At 39.9% G+C, this 17,253-nt stretch overlaps 1 protein-coding gene across 1 annotated transcript in view; it reads right to left on the bottom strand.

Moving 5' to 3' along the window:
* Positions 1-232: 232 nt before the first annotated feature.
* Positions 233-17,253, bottom strand: part of RPS6KB1 (ribosomal protein S6 kinase B1) — a gene marked incomplete in the record, with an annotated part of 122,639 nt that continues 105,618 nt past the window's right edge. Inside the window, 3 exon segments of the mRNA XM_053707338.1 lie at positions 233-289; positions 291-331; positions 1,978-2,078. Of these exon segments, the coding sequence (XP_053563313.1) occupies positions 248-289; positions 291-331; positions 1,978-2,078 (184 nt within the window).

Below are 17,253 nucleotides of genomic sequence, written 5' to 3'. Positions count from 1 at the left end.
ATGATCTTATGACAGAGGTTCAGTTAATGAAAAAAGAAAGTGGAATGGGGAAACTATATATTCAGACACATAAAAATAGAACACAGTTTAAAGCAACTTTTTACATTTTCAGAAGACGCATAGTGAGGTTTCAGTCTAGACATTGTGAAAATTATATCAATGTTTGTGAACTACAATAAGGTGAGCAGAAAAAGAGGTCTATTTCAAACATGAACTATATATGTAACAATAACAGCTCACATGTATTCTATTGTTCCACAGAAGGTGTGTGTGACTGTGCCATCATGAATTGATTCTTTGCAAAGGCCAAAATCTGTCAATTTTACATGTCCTACAAAAGAAAAAATAATAGAATTAGAACTTTAATACACGGCAGCACCTTAGATTACTTATTTTAGTATAAAGTCTTTACAAATACAAAAGTATTAGATTGACTACATTACGATTTTTACTTACAATATGTCCTGTTATTTGCATGTGTCATGGCTATTAATGAATAAAAATAAAGGCTAAAAAAAAAGAATGCATTTTTTCTCTAGGCAAAGGTTACTTACTATTTATATAAAGACTTATGACAGTTCAATTAAAAATCTAAAAAAACTAAACTAGGTATATTTAAAATTTACTCTACCAATGAGCATACAAATTAGCCTTGTCCAATTTGTATTACTGCATGAAAATAGTTTAATAAAATATAAATACAAGGTATTGTTTACATAAAGGTGACAAGCACAGTTGAAAATTATATAATTGGTATATGGATACAGGTACAAAATATACAATCTAAAAGATTTTAATAACCTATGATAGAAGACCATAAGGATTATTAAGAGCCTAGATTTCACACCAACTAAAATTTTAAAATTGTATTAAAGATGCGTTTTTGGTTAGATGTGTCTGTTGGTTGACCAACATGCAACAACTTGCACACTCGGCACAATAATACTGTACAAACAGAACGATTGGACAAAATATATAAAAATCTAAAAAGCCACTAGATTTTTTTTTTATTGAAAGAAGCAATCTTCACAGAATACTTTGGATTCTTTGACTGAGGCTTTTTCTAGCCATGATTTTAACATTTAAAGGGACAGTCTAGTCCCAAATAAACTTTCATGATTCAGATAGGGCATGTAATTTTAAACAATATTCCAATTTACTTTTATCACCAATTTTGCTTTGTTCGATTGGTATAGTTGAAAGCTTAACCCAGGAGGTTCATATGCTAATTTCTTAGACCTTGAAGGCCACCTCTTTTCAGAATGCATTTTAACAGTTTTCACCACTAGAGGGCATTAGTTCATGTGTTTCATATAGGCAACATTGAGCTCATGCACGTGAAGTTATCTGGGAGCCAGCACTGATTGGCTAAACTGCAAGTCTGTCAAAAGAACTTAAATAAAGGGGCAGTTTGCAGAGGCATAGATACAAGATAATCACAGAGGTAAAAAGTATATAAATATAACTGTTGGTTATGTAAAACTGAGGAATGGGTAATAAAGGGATCATCTATCTTTTAAAACAATACAAATTCTGGTGTAGACTGTCCCTTTAAGGGGGGGGGGGAAAGAAAAAATCATCTACTTATATTGATAAAGTTTCCTTTGTCGAATAAAATTAATTTAGCATATTTAAAAAAAGGAGAAGACACATCAACAAGCATAATTTAAGGTTTACAAGGTCATTGAAATCTTAATTTGTTAGATTTTATATTTCATACCTGTATCCAGCACTACAGAACTTTGCAGCATTACTCAAATAAATGATAATTTAAGGCAAGCTACACAAATGCACAAGGAGGAGGACATTTTATTGTTTTACTAAGCAGAAATTTGGTTAAGACATAAAAGACTAGCAACACAGAAACATGCTACAGCGGGTGCAGTGAGTACCATTTATTTAATTTTAAACATTGAGAAAACAGTGTGCGCAGGCATGGCATTTTTTTTTCTATGTACTTATTTACTGAATTTCCACCTTGATGATTAAGCATGATGTTCTCTGGTTTTAAATCACGATAAATGATCCCTTTCTGATGTAAATGTCCCAATGCCATTGAGATTTCTGCTAGGTAAAAGCTGAAAACAAAAAAAAGTTTAAATATTGTTAAAAATGTACAGTCTACAAATGTACGCACGCACAAACTCTAGAACATGGGTGATCAACTTTGGCACTGCAGAGGTTTTGAAACTACATTTCCCATGATGCACAGACACTAAGCTGGCTGAGCATCATGGGAACTGTAGTTCCAAAACCTCTGGAGTGTCAAAGTTGATCAACCCTGCTCTAAAACAACATCCGTGGAAAGAATATAGTTCACAAAAAAAGAGACCTCAACACCCTCTAAAGTATTAAATTACTTCCAGGTTCCTTCACATAATATATAACATAGGCATGTTTTTTCAAATAAAAATATCATTCCTACCCTCTATCCCTAGTAGGGCTGCCACCTCACCCATGTTTTCCTGGACACTTATAAGTTAAACATGCTGCAGGATGTGCAGGGAGGAATATGAATAGTGCATATATGTAGTGCTGTCCAGAAAAACAATACATATTTCTTCCATGCACACCCTGGAGCATGTGTAACTCATAAGTGTCCAGGAAAACATGGCTGAGGGCGCAACCCTAATCCCCGGCCATTTTATTTCCAACAACATGCAAAGGATAACAGAATTTATGTTTACCTGATAAATTTCTTTCTCCAACGGTGTGTCCGGTCCACGGCGTCATCCTTACTTGTGGGATATTCTCTTCCCCAACAGGAAATGGCAAAGAGCCCAGCAAAGCTGGTCACATGACCCCTCCTAGGCTCCGCCTACCCCAGTCATTCGACCGACGTTAAGGAGGAATATTTGCATAGGAGAAACCATATGGTACCGTGGTGACTGTAGTTAAAGAAAATAAAATATCAGACCTGATTAAAAAAACCAGGGCGGGCCGTGGACCGGACACACCGTTGGAGAAAGAAATTTATCAGGTAAACATAAATTCTTTTTTCTCCAACATAGGTGTGTCCGGTCCACGGCGTCATCCTTACTTGTGGGAACCAATACCAAAGCTTTAGGACACGGATGAAGGGAGGGAGCAAATCAGGTCACCTAAATGGAAGGCACCACGGCTTGCAAAACCTTTCTCCCAAAAATAGCCTCAGAAGAAGCAAAAGTATCAAACTTGTAAAATTTGGTAAAAGTGTGCAGTGAAGACCAAGTCGCTGCCCTACATATCTGATCAACAGAAGCCTCGTTCTTGAAGGCCCATGTGGAAGCCACAGCCCTAGTGGAATGAGCTGTGATTCTTTCGGGAGGCTGCCGTCCGGCAGTCTCGTAAGCCAATCTGATGATGCTTTTAATCCAAAAAGAGAGAGAGGTAGAAGTTGCTTTTTGACCTCTCCTTTTACCTGAATAAACAACAAACAAGGAAGATGTTTGTCTAAAATCCTTTGTAGCATCTAAATAGAATTTTAGAGCGCGAACAACATCCAAATTGTGCAACAAACGTTCCTTCTTTGAAACTGGTTTTGGACACAGAGAAGGTACGATAATCTCCTGGTTAATGTTTTTGTTAGAAACAACTTTTGGAAGAAAACCAGGTTTAGTACGTAAAACCACCTTATCTGCATGGAACACCAGATAAGGAGGAGAACACTGCAGAGCAGATAATTCTGAGACTCTTCTAGCAGAAGAAATCGCAACTAAAAACAAAACTTTCCAAGATAATAACTTAATATCAACGGAATGTAAGGGTTCAAATGGAACCCCCTGAAGAACTGAAAGAACTAAATTGAGACTCCAAGGAGGAGTCAAAGGTTTGTAAACAGGCTTGATTCTAACCAGAGCCTGAACAAAGGCTTGAACATCTGGCACAGCTGCCAGCTTTTTGTGAAGTAATACCGACAAGGCAGAAATCTGTCCCTTCAGGGAACTTGCAGATAATCCTTTGTCCAATCCTTCTTGAAGGAAGGATAGAATCCTAGGAATCTTAACCTTGTCCCAAGGGAATCCTTTAGATTCACACCAACAGATATATTTTTTCCAAATTTTGTGGTAAATCTTTCTAGTCACAGGCTTTCTGGCCTGAACAAGAGTATCGATAACAGAATCTGAGAATCCTCGCTTCGATAAAATCAAGCGTTCAATCTCCAAGCAGTCAGCTGGAGTGAAACCAGATTCGGATGTTCGAACGGACCCTGAACAAGAAGGTCTCGTCTCAAAGGTAGCTTCCAAGGTGGAGCCGATGACATATTCACCAGATCTGCATACCAAGTCCTGCGTGGCCACGCAGGAGCTATCAAGATCACCGACGCCCTCTCCTGCTTGATCCTGGCTATCAGCCTGGGGATGAGAGGAAATGGCGGGAACACATAAGCTAGTTTGAAGGTCCAAGGTGCTACTAGTGCATCCACTAGAGCCGCCTTGGGATCCCTGGATCTGGCCCCGTAGCAAGGAACTTTGAAGTTCTGACGAGAGGCCATCAGATCCATGTCTGGAATGCCCCACAGGTGAGTGACTTGGGCAAAGATTTCCGGATGGAGTTCCCACTCCCCCGGATGCAATGTCTGCCGACTCAGAAAATCCGCTTCCCAATTTTCCACTCCTGGGATGTGGATAGCAGACAGGTGGCAGGAGTGAGACTCCGCCCAAAGAATAATTTTGGTTACTTCTTCCATCGCTAGGGAACTTCTTGTTCCCCCCTGATGGTTGATGTACGCAACAGTCGTCATGTTGTCTGATTGAAACCGTATGAACCTGGTCCTCGCAAGCTGGGGCCAGGCCTGGAGAGCATTGAATATCGCTCTCAGTTCCAGAATATTTATCGGTAGAAGAGATTCTTCCCGAGACCAAAGACCCTGAGCTTTCAGGGATCCCCAGACCGCGCCCCAGCCTATCAGACTGGCGTCGGTCGTGACAATGACCCACTCTGGTCTGTGGAACATCATCCCTTGAGACAGATTGTCCAGGGACAGCCACCAACGGAGTGAGTCTCTGGTCCTCTGATTTACTTGTATCTTCGGAGACAAGTCTGTATAGTCCCCATTCCACTGACTGAGCATGCACAGTTGTAATGGTCTTAGATGAATGCGCGCAAAAGGAACTATGTCCATCGCCGCCACCATCAACCCGATCACTTCCATGCACTGAGCTATGGAAGGAAGAGGAACGGAATGAAGTATCCGACAAGAGTCCAGAAGCTTTGTTTTTCTGGCCTCTGTTAGAAAGATCCTCATTTCTAAGGAGTCTATAATTGTTCCCAAGAAGGGAACCCTTGTTGACGGGGATAGAGAACTCTTTTCCACGTTCACTTTCCAGCCGTGAGATCTGAGAAAGGCCAGGACAATGTCCGTGTGAGCCTTTGCTTGAGGAAGGGACGACGCTTGAATCAGAATGTCGTCCAGGTAAGGTACTACTGCAATGCCCCTTGGTCTTAGCACCGCTAGAAGGGACCCTAGTACCTTTGTGAAAATCCTTGGAGCAGTGGCTAATCCGAAAGGAAGCGCCACGAACTGGTAATGTTTGTCCAGGAATGCAAACCTTAGGAACCGATGATGTTCCTTGTGGATAGGAATATGTAGATACGCATCCTTTAAATCCACCGTGGTCATGAATTGACCTTCCTGGATGGAAGGAAGGATAGTTCGAATGGTTTCCATCTTGAACGATGGGACCTTGAGAAATTTGTTTAAGATCTTGAGATCTAGGATTGGTCTGAACGTTCCCTCTTTTTTGGGAACTATGAACAGATTGGAGTAGAACCCCATCCCTTGTTCTCTTAATGGAACAGGATGAATCACTCCCATGTTTAACAGGTCTTCTACACAATGTAAGAACGCCTGTCTTTTTATGTGGTCTGAAGACAACTGCGACCTGTGGAACCTCCCCCTTGGGGGAAGTCCCTTGAATTCCAGAAGATAACCCTGGGAGACTATTTCTAGCGCCCAAGGATCCAGAACATCTCTTGCCCAAGCCTGAGCGAAGAGAGAGAGTCTGCCCCCCACCAGATCCGGTCCCGGATCGGGGGCCAATATTTCATGCTGTCTTGGTAGCAGTGGCAGGTTTCTTGGCCTGCTTTCCCTTGTTCCAGCCTTGCATTGGTCTCCAAGCTGGCTTGGCCTGAGAAGTATTACCCTCTTGCTTAGAGGACGTAGCACCTTGGGCTGGTCCGTTTTTACGAAAGGGACGAAAATTAGGTCTATTTTTTGCCTTGAAAGGCCGATCCTGAGGAAGGGCGTGGCCCTTACCCCCAGTGATATCAGAGATAATCTCTTTCAAGTCAGGACCAAACAACGTTTTCCCCTTGAAAGGAATGTTTAGTAGCTTGTTCTTGGAAGACGCATCAGCCGACCAAGATTTCAACCAAAGCGCTCTGCGCGCCACAATAGCAAACCCAGAGTTCTTAGCCGCTAACTTAGCCAATTGCAAAGAGGCGTCTAGAGTGAAAGAATTAGCCAATTTGAGAGCATTGATTCTGTCCATAATCTCCTCATAAGGAGGAGAGTCACTATCGAGCACCTTAAGCAGTTCATCAAACCAGAAATATGCGGCAGTAGTGACAGGGACAATGCATGAAATGGGTTGTAGAAGGTAACCCTGCTGAACAAACATCTTTTTAAGCAAACCTTCTAATTTTTTATCCATAGGATCTTTGAAAGCACAACTATCCTCTATGGGAATAGTGGTGCGTTTGTTTAAAGTAGAAACCGCTCCCTCGACCTTGGGGACTGACTGCCATAAGTCCTTTCTGGGGTCGACCATAGGAAACAATTTTTTAAATATGGGGGGAGGGACGAAAGGAATACCGGGCCTTTCCCATTCTTTATTAACAATGTCCGCCACCCGCTTGGGTATAGGAAAAGCTTCTGGGAGCCCCGGCACCTCTAGGAACTTGTCCATTTTACATAGTTTCTCTGGGATGACTAAATTTTCACAATCATCCAGAGTGGATAATACCTCCTTAAGCAAAATGCGGAGATGTTCCAATTTAAATTTAAATGTAATCACATCAGATTCAGCCTGCTGAGAAATGTTCCCTAAATCAGTAATTTCTCCCTCAGACAAAACCTCCCTGGCCCCCTCAGATTGGGTTAGGGGCCCTTCAGAGATATTAATATCAGCGTCGTCATGCTCTTCAGTAACTAAAACAGAGCAGCCACGCTTACGCTGACAAGGGTTCATTTTGGCTAAAATGTTTTTGACAGAATTATCCATTACAGCCGTTAATTGTTGCATAGTAAGGAGTATTGGCGCGCTAGATGTACTAGGGGCCTCCTGAGTGGGCAAGACTCGTGTAGACGAAGGAGGGAATGATGCAGTACCATGCTTACTCCCCTCACTTGAGGAATCATCTTGGGCATCATTGTCATTATCACATAAATCACATTTATTTAAATGAATAGGAATTCTGGCTTCCCCACATTCAGAACACAGTCTATCTGGTAGTTCAGACATGTTAAACAGGCATAAACTTGATCAGAAAGTACAAAAAACGTTTTAAAATAAAACCGTTACTGTCACTTTAAATTTTAAACTGAACACACTTTATTACTGCAATTGCGAAAAAACATGAAGGAATTGTTCAAAATTCACCAAATTTTCACCACAGCGTCTTAAAGCCTTGAAAATATTGCACACCAATTTTGGAAGCTTTAACCCTTAAAATAACGGAACCGGAGCCGTTTTAAGCTTTAAACCCCTTTACAGTCCCTGGTATCTGCTTTGCTGAGACCCAACCAAACCCAAAGGGGAATACGATACCAAATGACGCCTTCAGAAGTCTTTTATAAGTATCAGAGCTCCTCTCACATGCGACTGCATGCCATGCCTCTCAAAAACAAGTGCGCAACACCGGCGCGAAAATGAGACTCTGCCTATGCTTTGGGAAAGCCCCTAAAGAATAAGGTGTCTAAAACAGTGCCTGCCGATATTATTATATCAAAATACCCAGATAAAATGATTCCTCAAGGCTAAATATGTGTTAATAACCAATCGATTTAGCCCAGAAAAAGTCTACAGTTTAAATAAGCCCTTGTGAAGCCCTTATTTACAATCGTAATAAACATGGCTTACCGGATCCCATAGGGAAAATGACAGCTTCCAGCATTACATCGTCTTGTTAGAATGTGTCATACCTCAAGCAGCAAGGGACTGCAAACTGTTCCCCCAACTGAAGTTAATTGCTCTCAACAGTCCTGTGTGGAACAGCCATGGATTTTAGTTACGGTTGCTAAAATCATTTTCCTCATACAAACAGAATTCTTCATCTCTTTTCTGTTTCTGAGTAAATAGTACGTACCAGCACTATTTGAAAATAACAAACTCTTGATTGAATAATGAAAAACTACAGTTAAACACTAAAAAACTCTAAGCCATCTCCGTGGAGATGTTGCCTGTACAACGGCAAAGAGAATGACTGGGGTAGGCGGAGCCTAGGAGGGATCATGTGACCAGCTTTGCTGGGCTCTTTGCCATTTCCTGTTGGGGAAGAGAATATCCCACAAGTAAGGATGACGCCGTGGACCGGACACACCTATGTTGGAGAAAAAACATTCAAAATTAAAAGGGAGTCTTCTCCAGAATTGTTATTGTTTAAAAAGATAGATAATCGCTTTATTACCCATTACTAAATTTTGCATAACCAAACACTTATTTTAATATACTTTTTACCTCTGTGATTACCTTGTATCTAAGCATCTTCTGACAGCCCCCTTTTTTCAGTTATTTTGACATACTTTCATTTTAATCAATCAATGCCCTCTAATCAGTTATTCCATAGGCTTCAGCACAATGTTATCTATAGTCACACATGAACTAACGCCCTCTAGCTGTGAAAACCTGTCAAATGCATTCATATAAGAGGTGTCCTTAAAGGGCTTAGAAATTAGCATATGAGCCTACCAAGGTTTAGCTTTCAACTAAGAATATCAAAAGAACAAAGCAAATTTAATAAAAGTAAATTGGAAAGTTGTTTAAAATTACATGCCCTAGTTAGAAAGTTTATTCTCCAAAATGGGATAAAGAAAACGGTACCCTCTCTCTATTTTAGAAACATTTTAAAACTGCAAATGTTTAAGGAGCAATTGGATGTGAGGGCAGATGTGTAAAATAGATTAGCTCTCTTTCTTCGTAAGTGGCGTAAACTAATTCCAACGATTGAGTTAAAAGTGCAAAGGCAGCTTTTAACAGTTTCAAAATTCAGTGAATTTTATGGAAGAGACTTTAAGGGGAGAATGGTAACGTATTTGCCTCTGTTTAGATGGCTCTCACTCCCTCCGTCCTTCATTCACCCCCTTTTTTTTCTCTGTCTCCAACCTCTTATCCGACTACTGGGTCCCGTCACTAACTTCGCTAATCGCACATAGATCGGAAATCTCCCACTTTACACCATCTTATGCCTTGTTTAAAGCTGTGTGTTTTTAGACTTTTATTAAATTGTCTTTTATATTATACACTCCTACTCTGTGACTTTTGTTACTACCCTACTGCTTGAGACATCCTTGCTCTCTCTCTTGGAGTTTGTGTACCCTTACCGGTACTCTAAGCAGAACACTGTCAGCGCAGGAATTGATGGATTGTGGATCCCTTGGACTGGCTGATCTTTTCTTTATTGTAGTGTCTATTACACACAGTTATATGAAAATTGGTGTATAGTTTTCGTTCCAGTATTTTCAAGTGCCATAAAGGGAAAATGTATCAAGCTGTATTCAGAGTTTCTGATACCATGCAGTGTAGGCTTGGCTTGTATGAGCAAGCTTGCACCAAAAAATTGAGACCCTAAAGCCAAAATTTTACTTTTAAGATTCAGATAGAGCCTGGAGTTTTAAGAAACTTTTACATTTATTTTTATTATCAAATTTTGCTCATTTTTATATACACACTTTCTGAGGCACGAACTCCTACTGAGCATAAGTTCCAGGGTATACATATACGAGTCTGTGATTGGCTGATGGCTGTCACATGATACAGGGGGCCGGCAAATGAGAACATTTGTAAGAAAAAAAAAAAAAAATTTATGCTAACCTGATAAATTTATCTTTCTTTATTTCTTTCTGGACATTGAGAGTCCATGACATCATTCCAATTACTAGTGGGATATTCAACTCCTGGCCAGCAGGAGGCGGCAAAGAGCATCCCAGCAAAGCTGTTAAGTGTAACTGCCTTACCCATAACCCCCAGTCATTCAGCCGAAGGAAATGGAAAAATAATAAACACAAGAGTGATAAAAAGCCTGAGGTTTACTCAAAAAAAAAAAAGAAAAAAAAAAAAAAGAAGGGAGGAGGGCAGGGTCGTGGACTCTCCATGACAGAAAGGAAGAAATTTATCAGGTAAGCATAAATTTTGTTTTCTTTCCTATGACATGGAGAGTCCACATCATCATTCCAATTACTAGTGGGAACCAATACCCAAGCTAGAGAACACGGAATCAACAGGGGAGGGAGAAAAAAAGGCAGGAGGACCTTAACAGAAGGCACCGCTTGAAGAACCTTTTTTCCAAAAGAAGCCTCGGCCAAGGCAAAAGTATCAAATTTGAAGAATTTGGAAAAAGTATGTAGAGAGGACCGTGTTGCCGCCTTGCAAATCTGATCCACAGAAGCTTCATTTTTGAAAGCCCAAGAAGAGGAGACAGCCTTAGTGGAATGAGCCGTAATCCTCTCAGGAGGCTGCTGTCCAGCAGTCTCATAAGCCAAACGAATCAAACTTCTCAACTAAAGAGACAGAAGGAGAAGTGGCCTTCTGACTCTTACGTTTTCCAGAGAGAAAAAACAAACAGGGCAGAAGATTGCCGAAAATCTTTAGTAGCTTGGAAGTAGAATTTCAGAGCCCACACAACATCCAAGTTATGCAAAAGACGTTCCTTTTGAGAAGGAGGATTAGGACAAAAAGGAACAACAATTTCCTGATTAATGTTTTTATCCGATAGCACTTTAGGAAGAAACCCCAATTTAGTACGAAGGACCGCCTTATCAGCATGAAAAATAAAAAGGTATGGGGAATCACACTGCAGAGCTGACAGCTCAGACACTCTAAGCGGAAGAAATGTCAACAAGAAATAAAACCTTCCAGGATAACCGTTTTATATCAACAACGTGCATCGGCTCAAACGGAGCCTGCTGCAAAACTTAAAGGGCCACTAAACCCAAAATCTTTCTTTCATGATTCAGATAGAACATACAAATTTAAACAACATTACAATTTACTTCTATTATTTATTTTGCTTCATTTTTTAGATATCCTTATTTGAAGAAAAAGCAATGCACATGGGTGAGCCAATCACATGAGGCTTCTATGTGCAGCAACCAATCAGCAGCTACTGAGCATATCCAGATATGCTTTTCAGCAAAGAATATCAAGAGAATAAAACAAATTAAATAGAAGTAAATTAGAAAGATGTTTAAAATTGCATTCTCTTTCTAAATCATGAAAGAAAAAATGTGGGTTTCATGTCCCTTTAAAGAAATTAAGAAATGAAATTAAGGCTCCACGGGGGAGCAACAGGTTTAAACACAGGCCTGATTCTAACCAGAGTCTGTAAAAAGGCTTGAACATCTGGTAGATCTGCCAGACGTTTGTGCAAAAGGATAGATAACGCAGAAATCTGACCCTTTAGGGTACTGAACAATAAACCCTTATCCAGGCCATCCTGAAGAAAAACATAATTTATGTAAGAACTTACCTGATAAATTCATTTCTTTCATATTAACAAGAGTCCATGAGCTAGTGACGTATGGGATATACATTCCTACCAGGAGGGGCAAAGTTTCCCAAACCTTAAAATGCCTATAAATACACCCCTCACCACACCCACAAATCAGTTTAACGAATAGCCAAGAAGTGGGGTGATAAGAAAAAAGTGCGAAGCATATAAAATAAGGAATTGGAATAATTGTGCTTTATACAAAAAAATCATAACCACCACAAAAAAGGGTGGGCCTCATGGACTCTTGTTAATATGAAAGAAATGAATTTATCAGGTAAGTTCTTACATAAATTATGTTTTCTTTCATGTAATTAACAAGAGTCCATGAGCTAGTGACGTATGGGATAATGAATACCCAAGATGTGGATCTTTCCACACAAGAGTCACTAGAGAGGGAGGGATAAAATAAAGACAGCCAATTCCTGCTGAAAATAATCCACACCCAAAATAAAGTTTAATGAAAAACATAAGCAGAAGATTCAAACCGAAACCACTGCCTGAAGTACCTTTCTACCAAAAACTGCTTCAGAAGAAGAGAATACATCAAAATGGTAGAATTTAGTAAAAGTATGCAAAGAGGACCAAGTCGCTGCTTTGCAAATCTGATCAACTGAAGCTTCATTCCTAAACGCCCAGGAAGTAGAAACTGACCTAGTAGAATGAGCTGTAATCCTCTGAGGCGGAGTCTTACCCGATTTAACATAGGCAAGATGAATTAAAGATTTCAACCAGGATGCCAAAGAAATGGCAGAAGCTTTCTGGCCTTTTCTAGAACCAGAAAAGACGACAAATAGACTAGAAGTCTTTCGGAAAGATTTAGTAGCTTCAACATAATATTTCAAAGCTCTAACAACATCCAAAGAATGTAACGATTTCTCCTTAGAATTCTTAGGATTAGGACATAATGAAGGAACCACGATTTCTCTACTAATGTTGTTGGAATTCACAACCTTAGGTAAAAATTCAAAAGAAGTTCGCAACACCGCCTTATCCTGATGAAAAATCAGAAAAGGAGACTCACAAGAAAGAGCAGATAATTCAGAAACTCTTCTGGCAGAAGAGATGGCCAAAAGGAACAAAACTTTCCAAGAAAGCAATTTAATGTCCAATGAATGCATAGGTTCAAACGGAGGAGCTTGAAGAGCTCCCAGAACCAAATTCAAACTCCATGGAGGAGAAATTGACTTAATGACAGGTTTTATACGAACCAAAGCTTGTACAAAACAATGAATATCAGGAAGAATAGCAATCTTTCTGTGAAAAAGAACAGAAAGAGCAGAGATTTGTCCTTTCAAGGAACTTGCGGACAAACCCTTATCTAAACCATCCTGAAGAAATTGTAATATTCTCGGAATTCTAAAAGAATACCAAGAAAAATGATGAGTAAGACACCAAGAAATATAAGTCTTCCAGACTCTATAATATATCTCTCTAGATACAGATTTACGAGCCTGTAACATAGTATCAATCACAGAGTCAGAGAAACCTCTTTGACTAAGAATCAAGCGTTCAATCTCCATACCTTTAAATTTAAGGATTTCAGATCCGGATGGAAAAAAGGACCTTGCGACAGAAGGTCTGGTCTTAACGGAAGAGTCCATGGTTGGCAAGATGCCATCCGGACAAGATCCGCATACCAAAACCTGTGAGGCCATGCCGGAGCTATTAGCAGAACAAACGAGCATTCCCTCAGAATCTTGGAGATTACTCTTGGAAGAAGAACTAGAGGCGGAAAGATATAGGCAGGATGATACTTCCAAGGAAGTGATAATGCATCCACTGCCTCCGCCTGAGGATCCCGGGATCTGGACAGATACCTGGGAAGTTTCTTGTTTAGATGAGAGGCCATCAGATCTATCTCTGGAAGCCCCCACATTTGAACAATCTGAAGAAATACCTCTGGGTGAAGAGACCATTCGCCCGGATGCAACGTTTGGCGACTGAGATAATCCGCTTCCCAATTGTCTACACCTGGGATATGAACCGCAGAGATTAGACAGGAGCTGGATTCCGCCCAAACCAAAATTCGAGATACTTCTTTCATAGCCAGAGGACTGTGAGTCCCTCCTTGATGATTGATGTATGCCACAGTTGTGACATTGTCTGTCTGAAAACAAATGAACGATTCTCTCTTCAGAAGAGGCCAAAACTGAAGAGCTCTGAGAATTGCACGGAGTTCCAAAATATTGATCGGTAATCTCACCTCCTGAGATTCCCAAACTCCCTGTGCCGTCAGAGATCCCCACACAGCTCCCCAACCTGTGAGACTTGCATCTGTTGAAATTACAGTCCAGGTCGGAAGAACAAAAGAAGCCCCCTGAATTAAACGATGGTGATCTGTCCACCACGTTAGAGAGTGTCGAACAATCGGTTTTAAAGATATTAATTGAGATATCTTCGTGTAATCCCTGCACCATTGGTTCAGCATACAGAGCTGAAGAGGTCGCATGTGAAAACGAGCAAAGGGGATCGCGTCCGATGCAGCAGTCATAAGACCTAGAATTTCCATGCATAAGGCTACCGAAGGGAATGATTGTGACTGAAGGTTTCGACAAGCTGTAATCAATTTTAGACGTCTCTTGTCTGTTAAAGACAGAGTCATGGACACTGAATCTATCTGGAAACCCAGAAAGGTTACCGTTGTTTGAGGAATCAAAGAACTTTTTGGTAAATTGATCCTCCAACCATGATCTTGAAGAAACACCACAAGTCGATTCGTATGAGACTCTGCTAAATGTAAAGACTGAGCAAGTACCAAGATATCGTCCAAATAAGGAAATACCACAATACCCTGTTCTCTGATTACAGACAGAAGGGCACCGAGAATCTTTGTGAAAATTCTTGGAGCTGTAGCAAGGCCAAACGGTAGAGCCACAAATTGGTAATGCTTGTCTAGAAAAGAGAATCTCAGGAACTGAAAATGATCTGGATGAATCGGAATATGCAGATATGCATCCTGTAAATCTATTGTGGACATATAATTCCCTTGCTGAACAAAAGGCAATATAGTCCTTACAGTTACCATCTTGAACGTTGGTATCCTTACATAACGATTCAATAATTTTAGATCCAGAACTGGTCTGAAGGAATTCTCCTTCTTTGGTACAATGAAGAGATTTGAATAAAACCCCATCCCCTGTTCCGGAACTGGAACTGGCATAATTACTCCAGCCAACTCTAGATCTGAAACACAATTCAGAAATGCTTGAGCTTTCACTGGATTTACTGGGACACGGGAAAGAAAAAATCTCTTTGCAGGAGGTCTCATCTTGAAACCAATTCTGTACCCTTCTGAAACAATGCTCTGAATCCAAAGATTGTGAACAGAATTGATCCAAATTTCTTTGAAAAAACGTAACCTGCCCCCTACCAGCTGAACTGGAATGAGGGCCGTACCTTCATGTGAACTTAGAAGCAGGCTTTGCCTTTCTAGCAGGCTTGGATTTATTCCAGACTGGAGATGGTTTCCAAACTGAAACTGCTCCTGAGGACGAAGGATCAGGCTTTTGTTCTTTGTTGAAACGAAAGGAACGAAAACGATTGTTAGCCCTGTTTTTACCTTTAGATTTTTAATCCTGTGGTAAAAAAGTTCCTTTCCCACCAGTAACAGTTGAAATAATAGAATCCAACTGAGAACCAAATAATTTGTTTCCCTGGAAAGAAATGGAAAGTAGAGTTGATTTAGAAGCCATATCAGCATTCCAAGTTTTAAGCCATAAAGCTCTTCTGGCTAAGATAGCTAGAGACATAAACCTAACATCAACTCTAATAATATCAAAAATGGCATCACAGATAAAATTATTAGCATGCTGAAGAAGAATAATAATATCATGAGAATCACGATTTGCTACTTGTTGCGCTAGGGTTTCCAACCAAAAAGTTGAAGCTGCAGCAACATCAGCCAATGATATAGCAGGTCTAAGAAGATTACCTGAACACAGATAAGCTTTTCTTAGAAAGGATTCAATTTTTCTATCTAAAGGATCCTTAAACGAGGTACCATCTGACGTAGGAATGGTAGTACGTTTAGCAAGGGTAGAAATAGCCCCATCAACTTTAGGGATTTTGTCCCAAAATTCTAACCTGTCAGGCGGAACAGGATATAATTGCTTAAAACGTTTAGAAGGAGTAAATGAATTACCCAATTTATCCCATTCTTTGGAAATCACTGCAGAAATAGCATTAGGAACAGGAAAAACTTCTGGAATAACCGCAGGAGCTTTAAAAACCTTATCCAAACGTATAGAATTAGTATCAAGAGGACTAGAATCCTCTATTTCTAAAGCAATTAGTACTTCTTTAAGTAAAGAGCGAATAAATTCCATCTTAAATAAATATGAAGATTTATCAGCATCAATCTCTGAGATAGAATCCTCTGAACCAGAAGAGTCCAAAGAATCAGAATGATGGTGTTCATTTAAAAATTCATCTGTAGAGAGAGAAGATTTAAAAGACTTTTTACGTTTACTAGAAGGAGAAATAACAGACAAAGCCTTCTTTATGGATTCAGAAACAAAATCTCTTATGTTATCAGGAACATTCTGCACCTTAGATGTTGAGGGAACTGCAACAGGCAATGGTACATTACTAAAGGAAATATTATCTGCTTTAACAAGTTTGTCATGACAATTATTACAAACAACAGCTGGAGGAATAGCTACCAAAAATTTACAGCAGATACACTTAGCTTTGGTAGATCCAGCAGGCAGTGATTTTCCTGTAGTATCTTCTGGCTCAGATGCAACGTGAGACATCTTGCAATATGTAAGAGAAAAAACAACATATAAAGCAAAATAGATCAAATTCCTTATAAGACAGTTTCAGGAATGGGAAAGAATGCCAAATATCAAGCTTCTAGCAACCAGAAGCAAATGAAAAATGAGACTGAAATAATGTGGAGACAAAAGCGACGCCCATATTTTTTAGCGCCAAATAAGACGCCCACATTATTTGGCGCCTAAATGCTTTTGGCGCCAAAAATGACGCCACATCCGGAACGCCGACATCTTTGGCGCAAAATAACGTCAAAAAATGACGTAACTTCCGGCGACACGTATGACGCCGGAAACGGAAAAGAATTTTTGCGCCAAAAAAGTCCGCGCCAAGAATGACGCAATAAAATGAAGCATTTTCAGCCCCCGCGAGCCTAACAGCCCACAGGGAAAAAAGTCAAATTTTTGAGGTAAGAAAAATATGATAATTCAATGCATAATCCCAAATATGAAACTGACTGTCTGAAAATAAGGAATGTTGAACATTCTGAGTCAAGGCAAATAAATGTTTGAATACATATATTTAGAACTTTATAAATAAAGTGCCCAACCATAGCTTAGAGTGTCACAGAAAATAAGACTTACTTACCCCAGGACACTCATCTACATGTTTGTAGAAAGCCAAACCAGTACTGAAACGAGAATCAGTAGAGGTAATGGTAAATATAAGAGTATATCGTCGATCTGAAAAGGGAGGTAAGAGATGAATCTCTACGACCGATAACAGAGAACCTTATGAAATAGACCCCGTAGAAGGAGATCACTGCATTCAATAGGCAATACTCTCTTC

Source organism: Bombina bombina, chromosome 3, assembly GCF_027579735.1.
Source record: "Bombina bombina isolate aBomBom1 chromosome 3, aBomBom1.pri, whole genome shotgun sequence".
Taxonomy (NCBI): domain Eukaryota; kingdom Metazoa; phylum Chordata; class Amphibia; order Anura; family Bombinatoridae; genus Bombina; species Bombina bombina.
This window is presented reverse-complemented; position numbering and strand designations above follow the sequence as displayed.